Raw genomic sequence first — 26,546 nt, forward strand, 5'->3', positions numbered from 1 at the left:
GATTCTCGCCCCAATAAGTTAAAAATTAAAGGCCTTTCTTACCTCCAGCAAGCCACCTTAACATTTCCCATCACACAGGAGACTTAGGTAATGCCTCCAAGAGCAAAAAGTAGTATCAGGTAACTGAATTTCTTTTGCAATTTCTAATGTCCTTCCCAGCCCTGATAATTAACATTTTTTTAAATATTACTCATATCCCCTTGCCAGCCTTCCTCAAGCCCATATTCCAACCTCTTCATGGCGACAAGGATAAAAATCAAGGGTCAAATGGCACAGTGCTGCTCCACTCTTCCACTCTCAGAATAGGGTAACACGGCAACATGTAACAAGAGGGCAAGAAAAGCCCTCTCTCCAAATCACAGGGCCCGGAGGGAAAGAAGTGGGAGCAATGTCCTACCCGTTCCTCTCCCTGAGCTCTCAGAGTGAATTATGCTGTAGGCATACACTAATCTTGACCACCATAGCAAAGTGGTGGAGACCACGTAAGTGGCCACCAGTTAAGCCAGTAGGCACTGCTATGCTAACATTTACCCTCCTACAAGTTGCCCAAAAATTGCTGGTACGTCCTGTAAACACAGCAGCACTATAAATACTTACAGTGTGTTCCACGTATTCTTTTCCTGCCTGAATTACATCCAGGGCCCTCTTCTTTTGTTCCTGATCCAGTAGCAACTTGTAAGCTTTGTCCACAGCTAATGCAAAACATTGAAATTAACTGTTTCTGCAAATACCCTCTGAAAGTCTAAACTATACTCAAAAAAACCCAAAACCAAACCCACTGCTGTTGAGTCGATTCCGACTCACAGCAACCCTAAAGGACAGAGTAGAACTGAACTATACTCAGATAGTGCAAATGGGCTTGAGCCGTCTAAAAGCATTCCCTACTTGGTTATTTACTGTTGTTTAACGAATTTAAAAACATACGACTATAGCAATGAATTCCTTAAGAGCCTTGGAGAAAATTAAATCTACACACAAGACTAAACATACCACCCCTGGATTTAACTCAGTGATAAAATATTTCCAGTATGTTTTATGTTAAAAAGAAAAAAACGATCCAATGCAATAACAGTCTTTGTTGACATACAGAAGTTTTACAGAGCAAAGTTAACATCTACTTCTTAAACAACAACATTCTGCTTTGGAATGACAACTGTTCTACTGAAAACCACAGCTTCTTTATGTCCAGAAGTCAAAACTAGAACATTCCTTTCTTGATCCAGCCAAGGGACAGTCAGCCTCTAGCATGAAGAACACATTACTCAGAAGCAGGTAAATGTACAAATACCTTCAAAAGCCTTTTGTGCTCTGTCAGCATCATCTTGATTTTTATCAGGATGCACCAATATCGATAACTACAATAAGAAAGAAGTTAGGTTTGTCAGTAAGAGGAACATTTAGTAACACTTGACTTACATTGTGTCTATTTACGACCAAGTACTCTGGGCAAAAAAGACTGTCTTAACTAGAAGAATTTTTTTTAAAAATTAGTAAATCTTATGCACAAAAATACTGGATTTTAACAAAATTCAAGCTCCAAAAGGTAAATGTAAAATTGGACAACATTGAGGGTTTCAATCACAAAGCTAAGAACAAACAGAAGCCTAACATTAAGAAGATGTTCTGACAATTTGGCAGAGGAAGGGTTGAGAAGCACTGCTTTCCTACTGGTCTTTATTCTAAGCACTAAAGGGTATAAAGCAGGTGTGAGACATCATTTCTTTCCTAGAAGAACTTCTAAAATAAAGCAGTGGTTCTGGCTGTTCTCCAACCCCGTAAAGCTTTTCAAAAACACAGAGGTCACGCAATGATAAAGAGGAATGATGAATCCACAGAACATCTAACAACGTGGACGAACCTGAAGGATATTATGTTGAGTGAAATAAGTCAATCACAAAAGGACAAATATTGTAGAAGACCACTATTATAAAAAGTCAAGAAAAGGTTGAGACCCAGAAAGAAACAATCTTTGATGATTATCAGGGAGGGGAAGGCTGGGAAGGGAAAATCACTGACTAGATGGTAAACAAGTGTTAACTCTGGTGAAGATAAAGGCAATACACCATATGGGGGAAGTCAGCATAACTTGACCAAGAAAGACACTTAGAGGAAGAGGAGGAGGAAAAAAAAAAAAAAAAAAGCAATCACAGTAAATACTATATAACACAACAACAGTAAAAAAAAAAAAACAATAACTTAGAATCAGATACATAGGCAGATACATATGCTGAACAGGGGACGCAGGGCATATGGGGTATACCCATATACATACACGGGTTAGACTGTGGATGTTTTCACATACATATTTGTATGTACAGCATGTATATTCATATATATGTAAGAACACACAGGGGGCGCAGTCATAGAAACTTCCTAGACACATCCAAACGCCTTGAGGGACTGAGTTACTGAGGCTGAGGACTGGGAACCATGGTCTCAGGGGGTATCTAGGTCAGTTGGCATAACACGGTTCAAAAACAAAATTTTCTACATCCTACTTTGATGAGTAGTGCCTGGTGTCCTAAAGCTTGCAAGTGGCCATCTAAGATACATCTATTGGTCTCATTCCATTCGGAGCAAAGGAGAATGAAGAAAACCAAAGACACAGGAAAATATTAGTCTGAAGGACTAACAGGTCACAAGAACCATCACCTCCACCAGTCTGAGCCAGAAGATTTAGATTGTGCCCGGCTACCACCACCAATCGCTATGACTGGGATCACAATAGAGGGTCCTGGACAGAGCAGGAGAAAAATGTAGAACAAAATTCATTTCACAAAAAAGACCAGACTTACTGGTCTGACAGAGACTAGAAGAACCCCTGAGACCAGGGCCCCCAGACACTGTTTTAACTCAGAACTGAAGCCACTCCCCAAGTACACCTTTCAGCCAAGGATTAACCAGTTGCCTTTGAGTTGATTCTTACTCATAGCAACCCAAAGATTAGGCAGGCCTATAAAACAAACAGTTAACACATGTGAGGAACGTGCTTCGTAGATCAATCAAGTGTATGAGACCAAATGGGCAACACCTGTCCAAAAGCAAAGGTGAAAAGGGACAGGAAAACTGGAAACAGAGAACCCAGGGTGGAAAAGGGGAGAGTGCTGACACATTGTGGGGATTGCATCCAACATCAAGAAACAATTTGTGTACATATTTCTGAATGAGAACCTCATCTGCTCTGTAAATTTTCACCTAAAGCACAATAAAAAACACAGGTCCACTTTCCACCCTTTGACCAACTGAATCAGCCTCTGGCATCTGTACTTTTTAAAACTCTACTAGACTGGGTATCGGATGATAGTAAGAGATTACTGTTAATTTTTGTTAGGTGATAGAAATCAGTATGCAAGAAAACATCTTTTGAGGGGATACATGCTGAAGCATTGTTGGTGTTATGGGCCACTGAGTCTATTCCAACTCACAGTGACCCTACAGGACAGAACAGAACTGCCACATAGGGTTTCCTAGGCTGTAATTTTTATTTTTTATTGTTGCTTTAAGTGCAAGTTTACAATTCAAGTCAGTTTCTCATACAAAAACTTAAACACATATTCTTATGTGACCCTACTTGCTCCACCTATAATGTGACAGCACACTCAACCTCTCTACTCTGTATTTCCCATGTCCATTCAACCAGCTCCTGTCCCCCTCTGCCTTCTCATCTCGCCTCTGGACAGCAGCCGCCCGCTGAGTCTCATGTGTCTACTTGAGCTAAGAAGCACACTCCTCACAAGTATCATTTTATGTCTTATAATCCAGTCTAATCTTGGTCTGAAGAGTTGGCTTCAAGGATGGTTTTAGTTCTAGGCTAACAGGGAGTCCAGGGACCATTCCTCTGCAGTCCCTCCAGTCTCAGTCAGACCATTAAGTCTGGTTTGTTTACTAGAATTTGAGTTCTGCACCCCACTTTTCTCCTGTTCCATTAGGGACTCTCTACTGCGTTCCCTGTCAGGGTGGTCATTGGTGGTAGCTGGACACCATCTAGTTCTTTTGGTCTCAGGCTAATAGAGTCTCTGGTTTATGTGGCCCTTTATGTCTGTTGGACTCATATTTTCTTTGTGTCTTTGGTGTTCTTCACTCTTCTTTGCTCCAGGTGGGTTGGGACCAATTGATGCATCTTAGATGGCTGCTTGCTAGCTTTTAAAACCCCAGACACCACTCACCAAAAGTGGGATGCAGAACATTTTTTCAACACGCTTTCTTATGCTAACTGACATAGATGTCCCCTGAAACCATGGCCCTGACTCCCACCCCTGCTACTCTGTCCCTCAAAGTGTCTGGTTGTATTCAGGAAGCTTCTTAGCTTTTGGTTTAGTCCAGTTGTGCTGACTTTCCCTGTATTCTGTGCTGTCTTTCTCTTCACCTAAAATTATTCTTGTCTACTATCTAGCTAGTGAATACCTCTCTCCCTTCCTCCCCACCCTCGTAACCATCAAAGAATGTTTTCTTCTGTGTTTAAACCTTTTCTTGAGTTCTTGTAACAGTGGTCTCATACAATATTTTACCTTTTGCAACTGACTAATTTCATTCAGCATAATGCCTTCCAGATTCATCCATGTTACGTTTCACGGATTCATCATTGTTCTTTATTGTTGCGTAGTATTCCACTGTGTGAATATACCATAATTTATCCTTTCACCCGTCAATGGGCACCTAGGTTGTTTCCAACTTTATGCTATTGTGAACACTGCTGCAATGAACATGGCTGTGCATTTATCTATTCATGTGTGGGCTCTTATTTCTCTAGGATATATTCCAATGAGTGCGACTGCTGAATCCTATGGTACTTCTATTTCTAGCTTTTTAAGGAAGCGCCAAATTGATTTCCAAAGTAGTTGTACCATTTTACATTCCCACCAGCAGTGTATAAGTGTTCCCATTCTCTCCACAACCTCTCCAACATTTACTATTTTGTGTTTTTTGGATTAATGGTGGCCTTGTTGAGGTGAGATGGTATCTCATTTTAGTTTTGATTTGTTATTCTCTAAGGGCTAATGATCATGAGCATTTCCTCACGTATCTTTTAGCAGCCTGAATGTCTTCTTTGGTGAAGTGCCTGTTCATATCCTTTACCCATTTTTTTAATTGGGTTGTCTTTTTGTTGTTGGAGTTTTGCAGTATCTTGTAGATTTAGAGATTAGATGTTGATCGGATCTGTCATAGTCAAAATTTTTTTTCCCATCTACAGGTTGTCTTTTTATTCTTTTGGTGAAGTCTTTTTTTTTAATTGTACTTTAGATGAAGGTTTACAGGGCAAACTAGCTTCTTATTAAACAATTAATACACATATCGTTTTGTGACACTGGTTGCCAACCCCATAACATGTCAACACTCTTCCCTTCTGGACCTTGGGTTCCCCATTACCTGCTTTCCTGTCCCCTTCTGCCTTCTTGTCCTTGTCCCTGAGCTGGTGTGCCCAATTAATCTTTTTTTAAAATATATGTATATTTTTAATTTTTATTACACTTTAAGCGAAAGTGTACAAATCAAGTCAGACGCTCACACAAAAATTTATAAACACCTTGCTATATATTCCTAATTGCTCTCCCCCTAATGAGACAGCATACTCCTTCCCTCCACTATCTTCGTGTCCATCCGGCCAGCTTCTGACCCTCTCTACCCTCTCACCTCCCCTTCAGACAGGAGATGCCAACATAGTCTCATGCGTCTACTTGATCCAAGAGGCTCATTCTGGTGAAGTCTTTTGATGAGTCTAAGTGTTTAATTTTTAGGAGCTCCCAGTTATCTAGTTTCTCTTCTGGTGTTTGTGCATTGTTAGCAATGTTTTGTATAGTGTTTATGCCATGTATTAGGGCTCCTGGAGTTGTCCCTATTTTTTCTTCCATGATCTTTATCATTTTATATATTTAGGTCTTTGATCCATTTTGAGTTAGTTTTTGTGCATGGTGTGATGTATGGGTCTTGTTTCATTTTTTTTTTCAGATGGATATCCTGTTACGCCAGCACCATTTATTAAGGAGACTGTCTTTTCTCCAATTAATGGACTTTGGGCCTTTGTCAAATATCAGCTGCTCATAAGTCGATGAATTTAAGTCTGGATTCTCAATTCTGTTCCACTGGTCTGTGTATCTGTTGTTGTACAGTACCAGACTGTCTTGACTACTGTGGCGGTATGATAGGTTCTAAAATCAGGTAGTATGAGGCCTCTCACTTTGTTCTTCCTCTTCAGTAATGCTTTACTTATTCGGGGCCTCTTCCCTTTCTATGTGAAGTTGGTGATTTGTTTCTCCATCTTATTAAAAAATGCCATTGGAATTTGGATTGGGATGGCATTGTATCTATAGATCACTTTGGGTAGAATTGACATTTTCACAATGCTGAGTCTTCCTAATCATGAGTAAGGTGTGTTTTTCCACTTATGTAGGTTTCTTTTGGTTTCTTGCAACAGTGTCTTGTAGTTTTCTTTGTACAGGTCCTTTACATCTCTGGTTAGATTTATTCCTAAGTATTTTATTTTCTTGGGGGTTACTGTAAATGGTACTGATTTGGTGATTTCCTCTTGGATGTTCTCTCTGTTGGTTTAGAGAAATCCAACTGATTTTTTTTATGTTTATCTTGTATCGTGATACTCTGCTGAACTTCTACTATTTCCAGTAGTTTTCTTGTGGATTCTTTAGGGTTTTCTATAAATATAGAGATACTTTTACCTTCTTCCTTACCAATCTGGACCCCTTTGTTTCTTTTTCTAGCCTAATTGCTCTGGCTAGGACCTCTAGCACAATGTTGAATAAGGTGGTGATAAAGGGCATCCCCTTTCTGATTCCCATTCTCAAGAGGAACGCCTTCAGACTCTCTCCATTTAGGATGATGTTGGCTGTTGGCTTTGTATAAATACCCTTTATTATGTTGAGGAATTTCCCCTCTATTTCTATTTTGCTGAGTTTTCATCATGAATGGGTGTTGGACTTTGTCAAATGCTTTTTCTGCATGAATTGATAACATAGTGTGGTTCCTGCCTTTTATTTGTGATGGATTACATTGATTGTTGTCCTAATGTTGAACCATCCCTACATACCTGGTATGAATCCCTCTTGGTCGTGAATTATTTTTTGATATGTTGTTGAATTCTATTGGCTAGAATTTCTTGAGAATTTTTGTGTCTAACTTCATGAGAGATATCTGCCTGCAATTTTCTTTTTTTGTGGTATCTTTACCTGGTTTTGGTATCAGGGTTATGCTGGCTTCATAGAATGAGTTTGGGAGTATTCCATCCTTTTTCTATGCTCTGAAATACCTTTAGTAGCAGTGGTGTTAACTCTTCTTTGAAAGTTTGGTAGAATTCTCCAGTGAAGCTGTCAGGGCCAGGGCTTTTTTTTTTGTTAGAAGTTTTAAAATTACCCTTCAATCTCTTCTTTTGTTATAGGTTTATTTAGTTGTTCTACCTCTGTTTGTGTTAGTTTAGGTATGTAGTGTGTTTCTAAAAGCTTGTCTGTTTCCTTTAGGTTTTAAAATTTGTTAAGAGTAGAACTTTTAACAGTGTTCTGCTATGATTCTTTTAATTTCATTTGGGTCTGTTGTAATATCACCCATCTCATTTCTTATTCAGCTGATTTGCTTCTTCTCTTGTTTTTGTCTGTTTGGCCAATGGTTTACTGATTTTGTTCTTCTTTTTTAAGTAGCAGCTTTTGGTCTTGTTAACTCTTTCAATTGTTTTTCTATTCTCTATTTCATTTAATTCTGCTCTAATTTTTATTTTTTGCTTTCTTCTAGTGCCCAAGGCTTTCTTTTGCTGTTCTCTATTTGAGTTGTAAGCTTAATTCTTTGATTTTGGCCCTTCCTTCTTTTTCGATGTGTGCATTTACTGTTATACATTGACCTCTGAGCATTGCTTTTGCTATGTCCCAAAAGTTCTGGTAGGATGTGTTTTCATTTTCATTCGATTCTCTGAATTTCTTCATTCCTTCTTTAACTACTTCTATAACCCAGTATTTTTTGAGCAAGACCTAGGCTGTAATCTTTACAGGATCAGATCACCAGGTCTCTCTCCCACTGAGCTGCTGGGAGGTTCAAACCATCAACCTTTTGGTTAGGAGCTGAGTGCTTAACCACTGCACCACCAGGGCCCCTTCATGCTAAAGCACTTAGGGGCAAAGTATCACAGAGACCATAATTTATAATAATGTAGCCAATAATATATAGTTAATGAAGCAAACCGTTGCATACAGGTAGTGGATAATACAAGTGTTTATTTTTCTATCCTTTCTTTTTTTAAATATAACTAAAATTTTTCATAATAAAAAAGTTAAAAAAAAAAAACCGTTTCACAGGTGATTCTTTCTTCCCCACAGTCAGGGTTAGGAACCACTGATTTACTGTCGTTGGTAGACAGAAAGCAACAAATTGGAACAGAGGGAACAGTGTTAGCATATGACAGCTCAGGTGGGAACCTAATGATAGGGTCAGCATTACTGGAGCCAGAATCCTGGGTTCCAATTCCAACTTCAACTACTTACTAACTGCAAGACCTTGAGCAACTCACTTATCCTATCTCTGCCTCAGTTTTCTTCTCTATAAATGGGACAATAATACATCTCCTTGGGGTGCTATAAGGATTAAATGAGATAATGCAAGGGAAGAACTTAGCCCAGTGTCTGACAATGACAAATAGATAGCATAAATTGAGGATATACTATGTGCCAAGATCTAAGTGCTTTATGCATAGGACCTCATGTAATCCTTTTAACAACCCCATGGAGTAAGCACCGTTATTATGTGTATTTTACAGATGAGGAAACAAGCACAAAAAAGTTGAAGGTAACTTACCCAAGCTCACACTGCTTATAAGTGGTGTAGCCAAGGTTTAGTTCCAAGGCCCACACTCTTAACTATTAGGCTATATTAACGACTCAATAAGAACCCTTACTGAGTTCTTCATGTAGCTACATAAAAAGCTGTTTTGACTACAGACTTGAATCTTGTCTATTAAACTGGGAAAGACTGCTAATGCATTATATAAGGAAAGTTGAAATTCTTAAAAAATGAAAAAAGCTGCACATAAGTGCAGAGCAGAACTCAGGGAGGAAAAAGGCTATAAAGTTATATAATGGGAAATAACTGAGTAGGCAAAGATAAAAAACATGTTAGCTTAATAGTAGGTCAGAAGATGAAAATGAGTCAGCAATGTGGGGGCAATTACTGTATTGAAAAAGCAAGTATAACACTGGATATTAACAAGTATGTCATTCAGGAGCTGAGAATTATATTCAGCACTGGTCAGGCCCTATTAAAATACGAAGTACAAAAGAGATACACAGAAATTGGGGAGGGTGAAAAAAATGCAATTTGCAAAAACAGACTACAGGGAGTTTGACTATTCAACTCACAGAAGAAAAGGCTAGTGGTTAGTTAGGTATCAAAACTGGAAGGATTTTTAAAACTTGTGATTCAAGTCATTAAACATTAGAATACATAAGAATCAAAGTTTGTGGATCTCCTTTCCTGGAAAACTTTCAAAAAGACACTCTGTATTAAACCAGATATCTCATGGATAATCATTTAAGTTAGCAAAAGATAAAATTATTGAGGGATGGGGTGATAAAGGTAAAAAACTGTCATGAATCCTTTGACATGTTCTCTCCTGGAAGCCAGGGGATTTGATAAGTATGACTCCTGCAAGCTCTACTATTCTACCCTGTACTTTTCCCTCTTACTTGAGGGGCTGGAGAGATTCTATGCGGATATAAAATTCATTCTGTTCACAAGTAAGCTACGGTCATTAAGTTATTTAAGATCTTAAATCACTGTGAGTTTTTATTAAAGAACAGTTATCTAAGCTTTAAGTTACCAAAAAAAAAAAAAAAAGTTAAATTTTGGCCCAAAAGTATCAAGTCCTAGAAGAATCATGTGCTTAATATATTTCAAAAAACTCAACTCTATTACAGAGAATTAATACTATACCTGCCGAAACCTCTTTTTTATCTCTTCATCTGTCACTTCAGGATCTATCTGAAGAACCTGAAAGAATCAAAATCAAAACTGTAAAAGATATAAAAAGAGCTTATAAATTTAAGAGGTGTCCAATAATTCATACATATTATAATCAGCATCTAGAACAGTACCCAGTGTTCTAGAACACTGACTGGCAAGCAGTTCTAAAAATTACTCAAAAAAAAAAATGAATAAGCAATCCATAACTGGTGAACTGGAAATATTAGCTATATTATTTTAGGGTTTCCAATTAATATAATGCTTATTTTCACTCCAAAAGAAAAATAATCATTTTCTTACACCTTCCAAACCATTTCTCCTTCATTAATTAAGCGAAGTTTCCCCCACTTACCTTTGCAAATATGAAGAAAGCACAGCAACTTAACAGAGGAAAAAAAAATTAGGCTGGCTACCTGATTTTCATCTCAATCCAGAAACGCCCACTAAACTTCACCTCACATCTATAATTTACTTGGTCTAATAGTACTCAACCCAAAGTGAACACCATAATCACCTGGGGAAACCTGAGAACAATTCCTCACTCTAAGAAAGCCTGATTCCAACTCCGTAAAGCTAGGACAGATCACATGGCAGGAACATTTGTATTTTTTTTTTTTTTTTTTTGAGCAATTCTGTTTTAAACAAATAAATTTAATGATTCTCCTTCAACAATGGATATCTTGGTATTGACATTCCTCAGCACAGATTCTATCCCCATCACCACAAATACATTCATTCACTAAACAATTATATAGTAGCTACTACCTGCTGAACACACTGTTACATACTAGAAATGCAAAGTTAAATAAGGGAAACCTATTATTAAAAATTAACGCATGATAAGTGCTTTTTTAGGAAGAGAATTATAAGAAATAACAATTAAGCAGATGATACCATATGCAGTCAAATGATTCAACATACATATCTATTATTTATTTGGTATTCAAGACAGAGTAAAGCACTGAAAGGGTAAAGGGTGAAGGATTTATTGGAATTACAGAAGAGCAGGCCCCACTTCAGTCCCACACAAACAGAATCAACATTCTGAGTTGTATGCACATTAGAGTTTGAGAAGCACTAGTAAGGAATGATGACAGAGATTAAAAATAAGTGCATTCTAAAGGTAGTAGAACTGAGGATCAGTTATTACGGGGAGTAAAGAGAAAAAAAATTAAAGATAAGTCTGGCAATAAAAAGTACATACCAGAAAAATAAAAAATTGATAAGCTTTACCTCCAAGCTTAATCAGATGCTTATAGGGTCCTGGAAAAACCTGGTAAGAAGTACTGTCAAGATTTATAGCAAGATTTCAAAATACTCAAACAGCCCACCTAGAGCAGTAATTGGTAGGCAGTGAAGGAGAACCACTGCTGCATTCCACAGACTTTTAGAGATTATGATGGGAGCAGAATGGGTATTCTCAAATGCTAGACATACAATCAGGAGTGAGGGAGGAGGAGGAACAATCACTTTAAAACAAAGAATTTTCAAGAGTCAGTGTACCTCTTCATACCTCCTCCCAAGGGAGAAAAGAATTGAGAAACAGTCACTCAAGAGCAAGAGGGAAACCATGTAAGATTTACAGATGAGAAACTCTAAGAGGGCAGTAAGTTTATGTTAATGGGGGAAGAACAAATCAGAAAAAGAAGGTGAATGGCTGTACCACTGGAAAAATGTGATCAGTCACTGAATTGCACAGGAAGGAAATGGTTGAATTGGTGTATGTTTTGCTGTTGTATATTCTCAATAATAACAACAAAATTAAAAAAAAAAAAAGATTTACAGGTGAGAGGAGGTAAATATATACATATACAAATATTCATAGAGCAACTGGTTCTGGGGAAAAGGAATCTATTGAACCAAACCAAAGTCCAACAAACTCCAAAACCAAAAAACCCATTGCCATCCAGTCAATTCCAACTCATATCGACCCAACAGGACACTGCAGAACTGCCCCACAAGACTTTCAAGGAGCAGCCATAGCTCTTAACCACTGTGCCTCCAGGGCTCCAACAGACTCCAAAGGTGTCCAACAACAACAACATTCTTCTCTGAAAGAAACCAAGCTCCTTGGTGAAATAGCTGATGACAGCCTGAGTCAGGAAACTGCCTATTATTCAAAGAATGATGAAGACATGTCAGAAAGACACAGGAACTAGCCTGAACGGTTATCTACTGGCCAAATGTGAGACAATGTCTGCATCAAAATAACTAATAATGAAATATAACCTACTGAATAAAATGTTTCCTTTACATGCCATTGAGTCTGCTACAATTCACAGTGACTCAACGAAGAACAGAACAAACCACTTGCCCGGTCATGTGCCATCCTCAAAATCATTGCTATGTATAAGATCACTGTTGCAGCCACTGTGAAATCCATCTCCTTGAGGGTCTTCCTCTGTGTCCCTGACCCACTGCTTTACCAAGCATTATGTCCTCTGCAGGTACTGCTCCCTCCTGATAACATGCCCAAAGTATTTGAGAGGAAGTTTCACCATTCTCCCTTCTAAGTAGCATTCTGGTTGTACTTCTTCCAAGGTAGATTTGTTCGTTCTTCTGGGAGTCCATGTTATGTTCAATATTCTTTGCCAAAACCATAATTCAAAGGCATCAATTCTTCTTCGGTCTTCCTTATTCATTGTCCAGCTTTCACATGCATATGAGGCGATGGAAAAGACCATGACTTGGATCAGGCACATCTTAGCCCTTAAGTGACATCTTTGCTTTTTAACACTTTAAACAGGTCTTTTGCAATAGATTTGCCCAATGCACTATATCCTTTGATTTCCTGACTACTGCTTCCATGGGTGTTGATTGTGGATCTAAGTAAAATTAAATCCTTAACAACTTCAATCTTTTATCCCTTTATCATGATGTTGTTTGTCCAGTTGTGAGGATTTTTCTTTATCTTATGTTCAGGTGTAGTCTCTGATCTTCATCAGTAAGTGCTTCAAGTTCTCCTCACTTTCAGCAAGTAAAGTTGTGTCATCTGCATACTGCAGGTGGTTAATGAATCTTCCTCCAATCCTGATGCTGCACTCTTCTTCATATAGTCTGGCTTCTTGGATTATTTCCTCAGCACAAAGACTGAATAAGTATAGTGAAAGGATACAACCCCAACACACACATTTCCTGATTTTAAACCACACAGTATCCCCTTGTTCTGTTCAAATGACTGCCTCTTGGTCTATGTACAAGTTCCTCATGAGTTCGATTAAGTGTTTTGAAATTCCCATTCTTCAAACTGTTATCCATAATTTATTATGATCCACACAGTGTAATGCCTTTGCATAGTGAATAAAACACAGGTGAACATCTTTCTGGTATTCTCTGCTTTCAGACAAGACCCATCTGATGTCAGCAATGATATCCCTCATTCCATGTCCTCTTCTGAATCTGGCTTAAATTTCAGGCAGTTACCAGAAGATGCACTGCTGCAACCACTTTTGAATTATCTTCAGCAAAATTTTACCTGTGTGTGATACTAATGTTTGTTGTTGCATAATTTCCACATTGTTATATCAGCTTTCGTTGCAATGGGTACAAATATGGATCTCCTCCTGTTGGTTGGCAAGGTAGCTGTCTTCCAAATTTCTTGGCACAGACAAGTGAGCACTTCCAGCACTGCATCCAGTTGCTGAAACATCTCAACTGGTACTCCATCAATTCCTGGAACCTTGTTTTTCACCAACATCTTCAGTGCAGCTTGGGCTTCTTGCTTCAGTACCACCGGTTCTTGATCATATGCTAACCCCTGAAATTGTCAACCTTTTCTTTTCTGTACAGTGACTCTGTATTTCTTCCATCTTCTTTTGATGCTTCCTGGGTCACTCAGTATTTTGCCCACAAAATCCTTCAAAATTGCAACTCGAGGCTTGAATTTTTTTCTTCAGTTCTTTCAGTTTGAGAAACGCCGAGCATGTTCTTCCCTTTTCATTTTCTAACTCTAAGTCTTTCACATTTCATTATAATACCTTACTTTGTCTTCTTAAGCCACCCTTTGAAATCGTCTGCTCAGCTTTTATTTCATCATTTCTTCCATTTGCTTTACCTGCTCTATGTTCAAGAGCAAGTAACAGAGTCTCTTCTGACATTCATTTTGGTCTTTTCTTTCTTTCCTGTCTTTTTAATGACCTTTTGCTTTCTTCAAGGAGCCCTCTGGTGCAGTGGATAAAGCCCTTGGCTGCTAACCGCAAGATCAGCTGTTTGAATCCACCAGTGGCTCCACGGGAGAAAGATGTAGCAGGCTTCTTCCATAAAGATTTACAGCCTTAGAAACTCCATGGGGCAGTTCTACTGTATCCTATATGGCTGCTATGAGTCGGAATTAACTCAACGGGGCAATGGGCTTGGGGGGTGGGCTTGCTTCCTTCATGCATGATGTCCTTGATGCCATCTCACAACTTGTCTGGTCTTTGGTTATTAGTGTTCAATGTGTCAAATGTATTCTTGAGACTGTCTCTAAATTCAGGCGAGATATACTCAAGGTTCTATTTTTGCTCTCATGGATTTGTTTTTTTTTTTCAGCTTCAACTTGAACTTGCATATGAGCAACTGATGGTCTGTTTCACAGACAGCCCCTGGCCTTGTTCCGACTGATGACGGTGAGCTTCTCCATCATCTCTTTCCGCAGATGTCGTCAATTTGATTTCTGAGTATTCCATCCGGCAAGGTCCACGTGTATAATCACCAATTATGTTGATGAAAAAGGTATCTGCAATGAGTAAGTCGTTGGACTTCCAAAATTCTACCATGCAATCTCCAACATCGTTTCTATCACCAAGGCTCTATCTTCCAACTACCGATACTTCGTTTCCAACTTTTACATTCCAATCTTTAATAATTATCAATGCATCTTCGCTGCATGTTTGATCAATTTCAGACTGCACAAGTTGGTAAAAATCTTCAATTTCTTCATCTTTGTCCTTAGTGGTTGGTGCATAAATTTGAATAATAATTGTATTAACTGGTCTTCTTATTGTTGCTGTTGTTGTTGTAGGGTACTGTCGAGTCAGCTCTGACTTATAGTGACACTATGTACAACAGAACATAACGCTGCCTGGTCCTGTCCCATCCTCATGATGGTTGTTATGCTTGAGCCCACTATCGCAGGCACTTGTGTCAATGTATCTTGAGGATCTTCCTTTTTCATGACCCTCTACACTACCAAGCACGTTGTCCTTCTCCAGGGACTGATCCCTCCTGATAACATGTCCAAAGTATGTGAGACAAAGACTCCCCATTCTCACTTCTAAGGAGTACTCTGGCTGCACTTCTTTCAAGACACATCTGTTCATTCTTTCGGCAGTCCATGGTATATTCAATATTGTTTGCCAACACCATAACTCAAAGGCGTCAACTGTTCTTCAGTCTTTCCTATTAAACGTCCAGCTTTTGCATCCATATGAGGTGACTGGAAACACCAAAGCTTGGGTCAAGGGTACCTTTGTCTTTAAAGTGACACCTTTGCTTTTTAACACTTTAAAGGTGTCTTTTACAACGGATTGGCCCAATCTACTGTTGTTTGATTTCCCAATTGCTGCTTCCATGGGCATCCATTGTTGATCCAAAACCATGAAATCCTTGACAACTTCAATCATTTCTCCATTTATAATGGTGCTTTTTAGTCCAGTAGTGAATATTTTTGTTTTCTTTATGTTGAGGTGTAATTTCTACCGAATGTGGTCTTCAAGTCCTCTTTACTTTCAGCAAGCGAGGTTGTATCATCTCCATATCGCGGGTTAATGAGTCTTTCTCCAATCCTTTCTCCAATCTCCAATCCAACCCTAATGCCATATTCTTCTTCATGTAGTCCAGGTTCTCAGATTATTTGCTCAAGATACAGATTGAATAGGTGTGGTGAAAGGATACAACCCTGACGCACACCTTTCCTGACTTTAAACCATGCAATATCCCCTTGTTCTGTTCAAATGACTGCCTCCTGGTCTAAGTACAGGTTCCTCATGAGCACAATTAAATGTTCTGGAATTCCTACTCTTCACAATGTTATCCATAATTTGGTATGACCCATGAAGTCAAAGCCTTTGCACAGTCAGTAAAACACAGGTCAACATCCTCCTGTTATTCTCCGCCTTCAGTCAAGATCCATCTGACATCAGCAATGTCCTCTTCTGAACCTGGCTTGAATTTCTGGCAGTTCTCTGTCGATGTACTGCTGCAACTGTTTTTGAATAAATTTCAGCAAAATTTTACTTGTATGTGTGATATTAATGATATTGTTGATAATTTCCACATTCAGTTGGATCACCTTTCTTTGGAAAAGGCAAAAATATGGATCTCTTCCAGTCAGTTGGCCAGGTAGCTAATTCCAAACTTCTTGGCATAGACGAATGAGTATTTCCAGCACTGCATTCATTTGTCAAAACATCTTAATTGTATTTCATCAATTCCTGGAGCCTTGTTTTTCACCAGCGTCTCAGTGCAGCTTAGACTTCTTCCTTCAGTACCACTGATTCTTGATCATATGTTACTTCCTGAAATGACTGAACACTGACCAATTCTTTTTGGTACAGTGACTCTGTATTCCCTCCATCTTCTTTCAATGTTTCCTGCATTATTTTGCCTACAGAATCCTTCAAAATTGCAACTCAGGCCTTGAATTTTTTCTTCAGTACTTTCAGCTTGAGAAATACTGAGCATATTCTTCCCTTCTGGTGTTCTAACTCCAGCTCTTCACACGTCATTGTAATACTTTACTCTGTCTTCTTGAACTGCCCTTTGAAATCTGCTGTTCAGCTCCTTTACTTCATGATTTCTCCCGTTTCACTTCAGCTACCGGACACTGAAGAGCAAGTTTCAGATTCTCTTTTGACATCAATTTTGGTGTTATCTTGCTTTCTTCATGTACATTGTCCTTGATATTACTCCACAACTCGTCTGGTCTTCAGGGATTAGTGTTCAATGCATCAAATCTATTCTTGTGATGGTCTTTAAATTCAGATGGGATATACTTACGGTCGTACTTTGGCTCCCATGGACTTGTTCTAATTTTCTCCAGCTTCAGCTTGAACTTGCATACGAGCAAAGTTGGTGTGTCCCACAGTCTGCCCCGGCCTTGTTCTGACTGATGATATTGAGCTTTTCCATTGTCTGTTTCCACAGACATAGTCTATTTGATTCCTACGTATTCCATCCAGCAAAGACCACATGTAGAGTCACTGTTTATGTTGTTGAAAAGAAGCATTTGCAATGAAGAAGTCATTCACCTTGAAAATTCAATCACGCAATCTCTGGCATCGTTTCTATGACCAAGGCCGTATTTTCCAACTACTGTTCCTTCTTGTTTCCAACTTTTGCATTACAATTACTAATAATTACCAATGCATCCTGATTGCACGTTCAATTTCAGACTGCAGAAGCTGGTAAAAATCTCCAATTTCTTCATTTTTGGCCTTAGTGGTCAGTGTATAAATTTGAATAATGTTCATATTAACTGGTCTTCTTTGTAGGCACATGGATATAACCCTATCACGGACAGTGTTGTGCTTCAGGATAGATCTTGAAATGTTCTTTTTGATGATGAATGCAATACCATTCCTCTTCAATTTGTCATTCCTGGCATAGTAGACCCCACACACCTGTCAGTTTGTCATACTGTAGGGGTTTACATGTTGCTGTGATGCTTAAAGCTATGTCACCGGTATTCAAATACCAGCAGGGTCACCCACGGTGTAGAGTTTTCAGCGGAGCTTCCACGCTAAGACAGACTAGGAAGAATGACCCAGGGGTCTACTTCTTAAAAGAACTAGCCAGTGAAAACCTTATGAATAGCAGCAAAACATTGTCTGATATAGTACCAGAAGATGAGCCCCTCAGGCTGGAAGGCACTCAAGTACGACTGAGGAAAAGATGCCTCCTGAAAGTAGAGTCGACCTTAATAATGTAGACGGAGTCAAGTTTTCAAGACCTTCATTTGCTGATGGGGCACAACTCAAAAAGAGAAGAAACAGCTGCAAATACCCATTAATAATTGGAACATGGGATGTACGAAGTATGAATCTAGGAAAATTGGAAATCATCAAAAATGAAATGGAACACAAAGATTGACATCCTAGGCATTAGTGAGCTGAAATGGACTGGTACTGACCATTTTGAATTATATGGTCTTCCTTGTAGGAATATGGATATTATCCTATCACTGACAGCATTGTACTTCAGGATAAATCTTGAAATGTTCTTTTTGACGATAACTGCAACACCGTTTCTCTTCAATTTGTCATTCCTGGCATGGCAGACCATTTGACTATCTGATTCACAATGGCCAATACCAGTCCATTTCAGCTCAGTAATGCCTAGGATGTCGATCTTTATGTGTTCCATTTCCTTTTTGATGACCTTCAATATTCCTAGACTCATACTTCGTACTTCCCATGTTCTGATTACTAATGGGTGTTTGCGGCTGTTTCTTCTCATTTTGAGTTGTGCCCCACTGGCGAATAAAGGTTCTGAAAGTTTTAGTTCATCCACATCATTAGGGTCGGCTCTACGTTGAGGAGGCATCTCTTCCCCAGTCGTATTTTGAGCGCCTTTCAACTTGAGGGGCTCATCTTCCGGCACGACATCAGACAATGTTCTGCTGCTATTCATAAGGTTTTCACTGGCCAATTTTTTTCAGAAGTATATTGTCAGGTCCTTCTTCCTAGTCTGTCTTAGTGTGGAAGTTCTGCTGAAACCTGTCTACCATGGGTGATCCCGCTGGCATTTGAAATACTCGTGGCATAGCTTCCAGCAACACAGCAATGTGCAAGCCACCACAGTACAAAAAAGTGACAGGTGAGTGGTGGATTAAATAAAACAGGAAATCACATATTAATACCGACAAATAATTGAGGAATTTGAAAGTCTAATTAGGAACTTATGAATTATAAAAGGGGAGAGGTAGCTTTATAGAGAAATCTAGCAGACATCTCTATGTGATCAACATCATCAGTAATAATATAAATCAAAATCATGTACTACCTTATACACTGCAAAAAGAAGAATGCAGCATCACTTCTGTGATCTTCCTGCCAACAATGCATAAACTGAATCTAATATCAGGAAGCATTCAGACAAAGCCAGAATGTTGAGACATGTACTGAAAATAACTAATTTGTAATCTTCAGAGTGTTAAGGTCATGAAAGTCAAGAAAAGATCAAGAAACTGTTCCAAACTGAAGGAGACTAAAGACACGTAACTAAATGCAACAGGAGATTCTGGACTGGATGCTTTTGGTAGAAAGACATCATGGTGACAATCAGCAAACTTTGAATGGGTTCTCTGAATTACACAGTAACAATGTATCAAGGTTTGGTTCCTGGTTTTGATGGTTATATTGTGGTTCTGTAGGTGAATGTTGTTTGTAGTAAAAACATACTGAAGTATTTCAGGGTGATGGGTCATCATGTTCACAACTTACTCCCAAAGAGTTCAGGAGAAAAGAAGTCTTCATATTGCACTTGCAACTTTTCTATAAATCTAAGTTGTTTCAAAATGAAAAAATTATTGAAAAATTAGCCTTCAAAAAACAGAAACAAAAGTAAAAGCTTTTACAAGTGGTTTAAACCAAACACCCTAAATTTATCAGGGGCTAGCCACATCTTCAAGGAGCCCTGGTGGGGCAGTGGTTAAGTGCTTGGCTGCTAACTGAAAGGTTAGCAGTTCAAACCCACCAGCAGCTCTGAGGGAGAAGGATGTGGCTGACCTCTTCCGTAAAGATTACCGCCTTAGAAACACTATGGCGCAGTTCTACTCTGTCCTATATCAACTCGGTGGCAACAGGTTTGGTTTTGGTTTAGCTAACTTTTCACATGAAAATAAATCCATGTATATTTGGGTTGCTAAAAGACAGAGAACACATGACAGAGCAAAAGCTATCTCATCTTTTTAGCATACTGTCTCTCTCAAGTTCTGCTCACAATAAAACCACCCACATTCAAAGCCAACCTCCATACTCTATAGATTCCATCGCTTTACTCTACCACTTTCCTCAGTTTCAACTATGATACAAATTAGATGTCTGATGTAAGTCTGCCTGCAGACATTCAGAGCTCCCCATTACAGAGGCCACAGCAACATCAGTCGACTAACCTCAAATGGGTTCAAATTGAAGTAGGAGGAGCCAGGACGGGTCAATCTCTCAATCTGATTTTTGGATGTTAGAACCGAATCTCTCTTCTCTATTTGTTTCACCTAAAATAAAGGGAATAAAAATTTCATTAGTAAAATCTGAATTATCTATTTTAACACATTATTCATTCACATGTTCAGCAAACGTTTATTTCTGTGTTTACAATGTGCAAGATATTTTGCTAACCACTTTGGAGAATAATTACGACAGCTACTATTTATTAAATTTCAGTGATGTAAAAACTGTACATGTACCTATTCTTCTCAATAATCCTCTAAGGTAGCTGTTACTATTATTCCCATTTTGCAGATAAGAAAACAGGGTTAAAGAGGTTGAGCGACTTGCTCCCAATTACCCAACTTGTGAGCCAGAATTTTAACCTAAGCAGTCTGATTCCCGAGCAGGCATCAAAAGGATTCAAATATAAATAACTCACAGCCCTCCAGTTTCCAATCTAATGATGGAAGATGTACTTGTATGTGGTTATACTTAATTTACAACATTTTGTTTTAAGGAAAATATAATTACACTAAACTATGTTCTAAAGAGCAACATATAAAAAATGCCATGGGAGGGAGCAATGAACTCTGCCTACCTAATAACTTTACGAGAATTGGAAAAATCCCTGACCTGAAGACAATGCTAAGGAGAACAAACACCAGGTAGTTCCAAGAAAACATCCTTGGTGCCACTGTCAGAGTTGAATGCTACTTGAAACGAATCTCTGGTATACATACCATCTTTATTCCTATGGCCAAAACGAGGTTGGAAAGAAATTTAGTAACATAAAAAGTAAGCCATTCCTTCTCAGCATCTTCATTCTTTCTAAAATAGCAGAACCACTCCCCCTGGGTTTATTTTTCCTCATAGCACTTATCACTACCTTACACTATATTGTATATCTGGACAGAGAGCTCCAAGGGAATTTGGAAGCAACTATGACATAAAAGGACAGAGAGCTCCAAGGGAATTTGGAAGCAACTATGACATAAAAAAGAGAGAAAAAGGTGCCTCAGCCAAGCATTACTATTGCTTTACTATTTATCCTCCTCTACAGAATACAAGCTCTGTGAAGCCAAGCATTTTTCTCTGTTGTTTACTACCATATCCCCGGCACCCAAACAGGACCTAGTATATGCCAGGTATGCAATAAACATTGGTTGAATGATAATCAAAGTGTCCTCCCTTAGGTACTTTCTTCCATCCAATTTACAAAAAAAACCCCAAAACCAAACGCAGTGCCAGATTCGATTCCAACTCATAGTGGCCCTACAGGACAGAGGAGAACTGCCCCATAGGAACCAAAGCTATAATCTTTACAGAAGCAGACTGCTACATCTTTATCCCAAGGAGCAGCTGATGGGTTCAAACTGGAGACATTTCAGTTAGCGGCAGAGCATTTAACTGATGCATCATCAGGGTTCCCTTCACACAAACCAGGGTTGCAATTTTTTATTTTATTTTATTTGGCTTAACTAAGATGGTAAGTGAAACAAGTGCCCTATAATTGCCGAGTAGTCACTGTAGTCGTCGTCTAGTCACTGTCGTTCTTGTCGTTAAGCGTTAAGCGCTGTGAGTAGGTTTGACCTCATGGTGACCCACACACAACAAAAGGAAAACACTGCCTAGACCTGTGCCATCCTCGCAATGGTTGCTATGTTTGAGCCCATTGTTACAACCATGTGCCAATCCATCTCGATGAGGGTCTTCCTCTTTTTCCCTGATCCTCTGCTTTCTTAAGCATGATGTCCTTCGACTGGTCCCTCCTGATAATATGTCCAAAATACATGAGACAAAGTCTCATCATCCTCCCTTCTAGGACCATTCTGGCTGTACTTCTTGCACGACAGATTTGTTCACTCTTCTGGCAATCCGTGACATTCTCTGCCAACATCGTAATTCAAAGGCATCGACTCTTCTTTGGTCTTTCTTATTCACTGGGCAGCTTTCACATGCATATAAGGCAACTGAAAATACCACGGCTTAGGTCAGGAGCACCTTAGTCCTCAAAGTTACAGCTTTGCTTTTTTAACATTTAAAGAAGTCTTTTGGGTCACTTGAGACTAATAAACTTTGATACCAAAGCATTAACACTTTCAGGTGAATTAAATATTTTAAAAAAGACTGTAGAGAATGTGTTACTTCTCATTTTAAAATCTAGTAAACCTTTGAAGAACCCACTAAAAGCTAGAAATAAAGATGAATGTGACGTGGTTGTAACTTTCAGTAGCTCACAGCTGATGGCAAGCAACTCCATTACTAAAATTCATTCCAACTTAAAACAGGTCTCATCTTCAGGCCTGTTTCAACTCTGAGAAAGGTGTTTACACTTCATATTTTATGAAGCTTTTTTTTTTTATCATTAACTCCATCAATCATCGCAAAAGCTCCTGTTTTAATATGAATTCTCTCGTTTTACAGATGTGGGAACTGGGGACCTGAAAATTAATGCCTTGAAAGAACTAAATCTTAGTCAAGTTAACTGCCTAGGGTCTTCTGACTCCAAATGGCATGGTTTTCTTTTATTCATTCATTCACTCAACAAATACTTACTGTGCATCTACTATGTACTAGGAGCCGGGGATGCGATAATAAACGTGACTAAGACCAAACTTACTCCTGTCTTCACATGATACCAAGCTGTTATCTGTTTTAAGACCCCAAACTAAAAACTTCGCCACCCTAAACCTCAGGTTCGTCATCTGAAAAAGGGAGATAAAGCCTACCTGGCACGATGCACAGTGCCCGGCATTCGTGAACGGTAGGAATAACCACTAATACAATTCATGCCAGAAGACTGAGAGAAAAAATCACTTGTGTTTAGAATAAAAATGGGGCCAAGACAGCTAAGTCACCCCCAGGAAGGCCCAGGCTCTGCCGCCCCCGACTTCGCGTACTTGGGGTGCTCGGAGCGCGCCCAGGTGCTTCGCCGGCCCCTCCTCACGTCAGCCCCCGGCCCCTCTTCCGTTGCTCCGGGATCCCCTAGCAGCGAAGAGGGGAAAAATACACCTCGGTCGCCTGCCGCCGCGAAGGCCGGGCAGGAGGAGCCGCCCAACGGTCCAGGCCAGGCGGCCCACTGCTTTCGCCCGCGGCGAGAGTAAGCCCGGGCGAAGTCGACGCGATGCCACTATTCCTCTGCCCGGAACTCACCTCACTATAGAAGGTCATAAACGCTTCCTCCGTGCCGCCTCCGCCGCCCGAAGTCCCGCTCTCGCCTGAAGCCGCCATTTTCCCTGCCCAGCCGCTGCCTCACGTGGTTCCCACAGGTCTGACCCTCTAGCTCCGCCCCGCTCTGAAGCGACCCTTAAAGGGCTCGCACCCCAGCCGAGCGCCGCTAACCTCGTTTTGGGGTTTTTTTGTTTGTTCGTTTGTTTTTGTTTTTGAGGTGAAATTAAAAAAATAAAATAACCATTTTAAATTAAAGAATTCGGTGGACTTTAGTACATGCAACCCTCACTCCCAAAGGAGACAGTGTAACCGTTTCTCTGCCTTCTCTCCAGCCCCTGGCCACTGCCAATATGTTTTCTGTCTCTATGGATTTGCCTATTCTGGTTATTTGTTTTTTGTTTTGTCTTTTATTTACTTTCTCTCTTCACATTTTTTTTTTATAACTTATTGTGATAAAATTTGCCATTTTAACTACTTTTAAGTGTACAGTTCCGAATTCAGTGGCATTAGTGACATTCACAATATTGTGTAATCGTCACCACTCTCTACTTTCAAAACTTTTTTCTTTTCAGTTTTTTTGACATTGATTACATTAATCATAGCATTGGTGGCTCAGTGGTACAATTCTCACCTTCCGTAAAGGTGTTGTTCCTGGCCAACGCACCTCATGTGTGTGCAGCCACCACCTGTCCCTTCCTGGAGCCTTGTGTGTTGCTATGATGACGAACAAGTTTCGGCGGAGCTTCCAGACTAAGAGGGACTAGGAGGAAAGGCCTGGTGATCTACTCCTGAAAATCAGTCGATGAAAACCCTATGGATCACAATGGTCTAATCTGCAACCAATCAAGGGAATGGTGCAGGACAAGGCAGCATTTCCTTCTACTGTGCACAGCATCCCCATGAGTGGGGAGGGAACCACTAGAAAGCAACTAACAGCAGCAAGAACACATTCAACATGATGTGCAGCTATCACCATAACACTGCCAAATTTTCCATCGCTATTAACAGCCACCCAATGCTTCCTAAATAATGATTCTTCATTCACCCACCTCCCGCTCCTGGTAACCACCAATGAACTTTAGCCTCTATACATTTGCCTTTCCTTTTCTGGATATTTCATTTAAATGGATCATGTATTATGTGACCTTTTGTGTCTGGCTGCTTTCACTTAGCATAGTGTTTTCGAGATTCATCCAAGTTATAGAATGTATTAGTACTTCGTTACTTTTTATTGATGAGTAATATTCCATTATGTGCATATACCCCAATTTGTTTATCCATTCATCCATTCACGGACATATGGGTTGTTTCTAACTTTTGGCTCTTGTGAAATAGTGCTGCGATGAACATGCACGTACATGTGTTTGTTTGAGTCCCTGTTTTCAATTCTTTTGATAATTCCACCTAGGAATGGAATCGCTGAGTCATGTGGTACGTCTATGTTTAACTTTTTGAGGAACACCAAAACTGTTTTCCACAGTGCCCAAATCATTTTACATTTCTACCAACAATGAATGAGTGTTCTGATTTATTCATACCCTCAACAACACATGTTATTTTTCATTGTTGTTGTTATTTAATGTCCTAGAGCCTAGGTGGACTTGTATAGCTCAGCAAGATCCTCCACTGGACACCCAGCCTAGGACATGATCAAGAAACAACAGTATCATGGGAGGGGGAGGAAGGGAAAATTACCAGTTAGATAGAAGACACACGTTAATACTGGTGAAGGGAAAGGCAATACATAATATGGGGGGGGGGGGATGTCAGCACAGCATGACAAAGGCAAGAGAGGACACTGAGAGGAATGCAAGAATAAAGGGCAACTACGGTAACTACTATTGTTGTTATTGTTGGTAGGTGCCGTCGAGTTGGTTCCGACTCATAGCGACCCCACGCACACCAGAACGAAACACTGTCCGGTCCTGCACCATCCTTACAATCGTTGTTATGCCTGAGCTCATTGTTGCAGCCACTGTGTCAATCCACCTCGTTGAGGGTCTTCCTCTTTTCCGCTGACCCTGTACTCTGCCAAGCACGATGTCCTTCTCCAGGGTCTGATCCCTCCTGACAACATGTCCAAAGTATGTAAGATGCAGTCTCGCCATCCTTGCCTCTAAGGAGCATTCTGGCTGGACTTCTTCTAAGACAGATTTGTTCGTTCCTTTGGCAGTCCATGGTATATTCAATATTCTTCGCCAACACCACAATTCAAAGGCGTCAATTCTTCTTCGGTCTCCCTTATTCATTGTCCAGCTTTCACATACATATGAAGCGATTGAAAATACCATGACTTGGGTCAGGTGCACCTTAGTCTTCAAGGTGACATCTTTGCTCTTCAATACTTTAAAGAGGTCCTTTGCAGAAGTTTTACCCAATGCAATGTGTCTTTTGATTTCCTGACTGGTGCTTCCATGGCTGTTGATTGTGGATCCAAGGAAAATGAAATCCTTCACAACTTCAATCTTTTCTCCATTTATCATGATGTTGCTCATTGGTCCAGTTGTGCGGATTTTTGTTTTCTTTATGTTGAGGTGTAATCCATACTGAAGGCTGTGGTCTTTGATCTTCATTAGTAAGTGCTTCAAGTCCTCTTCACTTTCAGCAAGCAAGGTTGTGTCATCTGCATAACGCAGGTTGAGTAACTACTATAGCTTAGACAATCTTGCAACAATAGTACTCCCACTGCTGTCGAGTTGATTCCAAATCACAGCAATGCCATAGGGTTTCCAAGGCTGTAAATCTCTACAGAAGCAGAATGCTACATCTTTCTCCCACAGAGCCACTGGTGGTTTTGAACCACCAACCTTTCAGTTGGCAGTCGATTGCTTTAACCAGTGTGCCACCAAGGCTTCTTAACAATGGTATTAACAAGCAATAATTTATGAATGGATAAATAGGTAGATAGATATGCCAAGAGATGTGGGAGGACAAAAGGGAGCACACCCACTGACAGATATAGGTTTGGTGGTGGATATTTCCACATACGTGACAGTAAGTGTGGCTCATATAGAGCACACAACGGGTATTATATTCAGGGAAACCTCTTAGACATAACCAAACACCTCGCAGGATAAAGTTCCTAGGCTAGAAGACATAGGACCATAGACTCAGGGGACATCTACATTATTCGGCACAGTATAGTTCATAAAGACAATGTTCTGCATCCTACTTGGTGAGTAACGTCTGGGGTCTTAAAAGCTTGCTAGCAGCCATCTAAGATATAGCTATTGGTCTTCTCCCATTTGGAGCAACGGAGAGTGAAGAAATCCAAGCACCCAAGGGAGCAATAAG

The 26,546-nt window shown here is 39.7% G+C and overlaps 1 protein-coding gene across 1 annotated transcript in view; it reads right to left on the reverse strand.

Annotated features, from left to right (window-relative positions):
- Positions 1 to 23,359, reverse strand: part of DNAJC8 (DnaJ heat shock protein family (Hsp40) member C8) — a 32,071-nt gene extending 8,712 nt beyond the window's left edge. The window contains exons 1-5 of the mRNA XM_003415432.4: positions 23,235 to 23,359; positions 20,045 to 20,146; positions 9,922 to 9,978; positions 1,289 to 1,355; positions 598 to 692 (exon numbers count right to left, since the gene is read on the reverse strand). Coding sequence (XP_003415480.1) covers positions 598 to 692; positions 1,289 to 1,355; positions 9,922 to 9,978; positions 20,045 to 20,146; positions 23,235 to 23,312 — 399 coding nt within the window. The 5' untranslated portion in view covers positions 23,313 to 23,359. The remainder of the gene's footprint in view (positions 1 to 597; positions 693 to 1,288; positions 1,356 to 9,921; positions 9,979 to 20,044; positions 20,147 to 23,234) is intronic.
- Positions 23,360 to 26,546: the final 3,187 nt, after the last annotated feature.

Source organism: Loxodonta africana, chromosome 3 (genome assembly GCF_030014295.1).
Source record: "Loxodonta africana isolate mLoxAfr1 chromosome 3, mLoxAfr1.hap2, whole genome shotgun sequence".
Classification (NCBI taxonomy): Eukaryota; Metazoa; Chordata; class Mammalia; order Proboscidea; family Elephantidae; genus Loxodonta; species Loxodonta africana.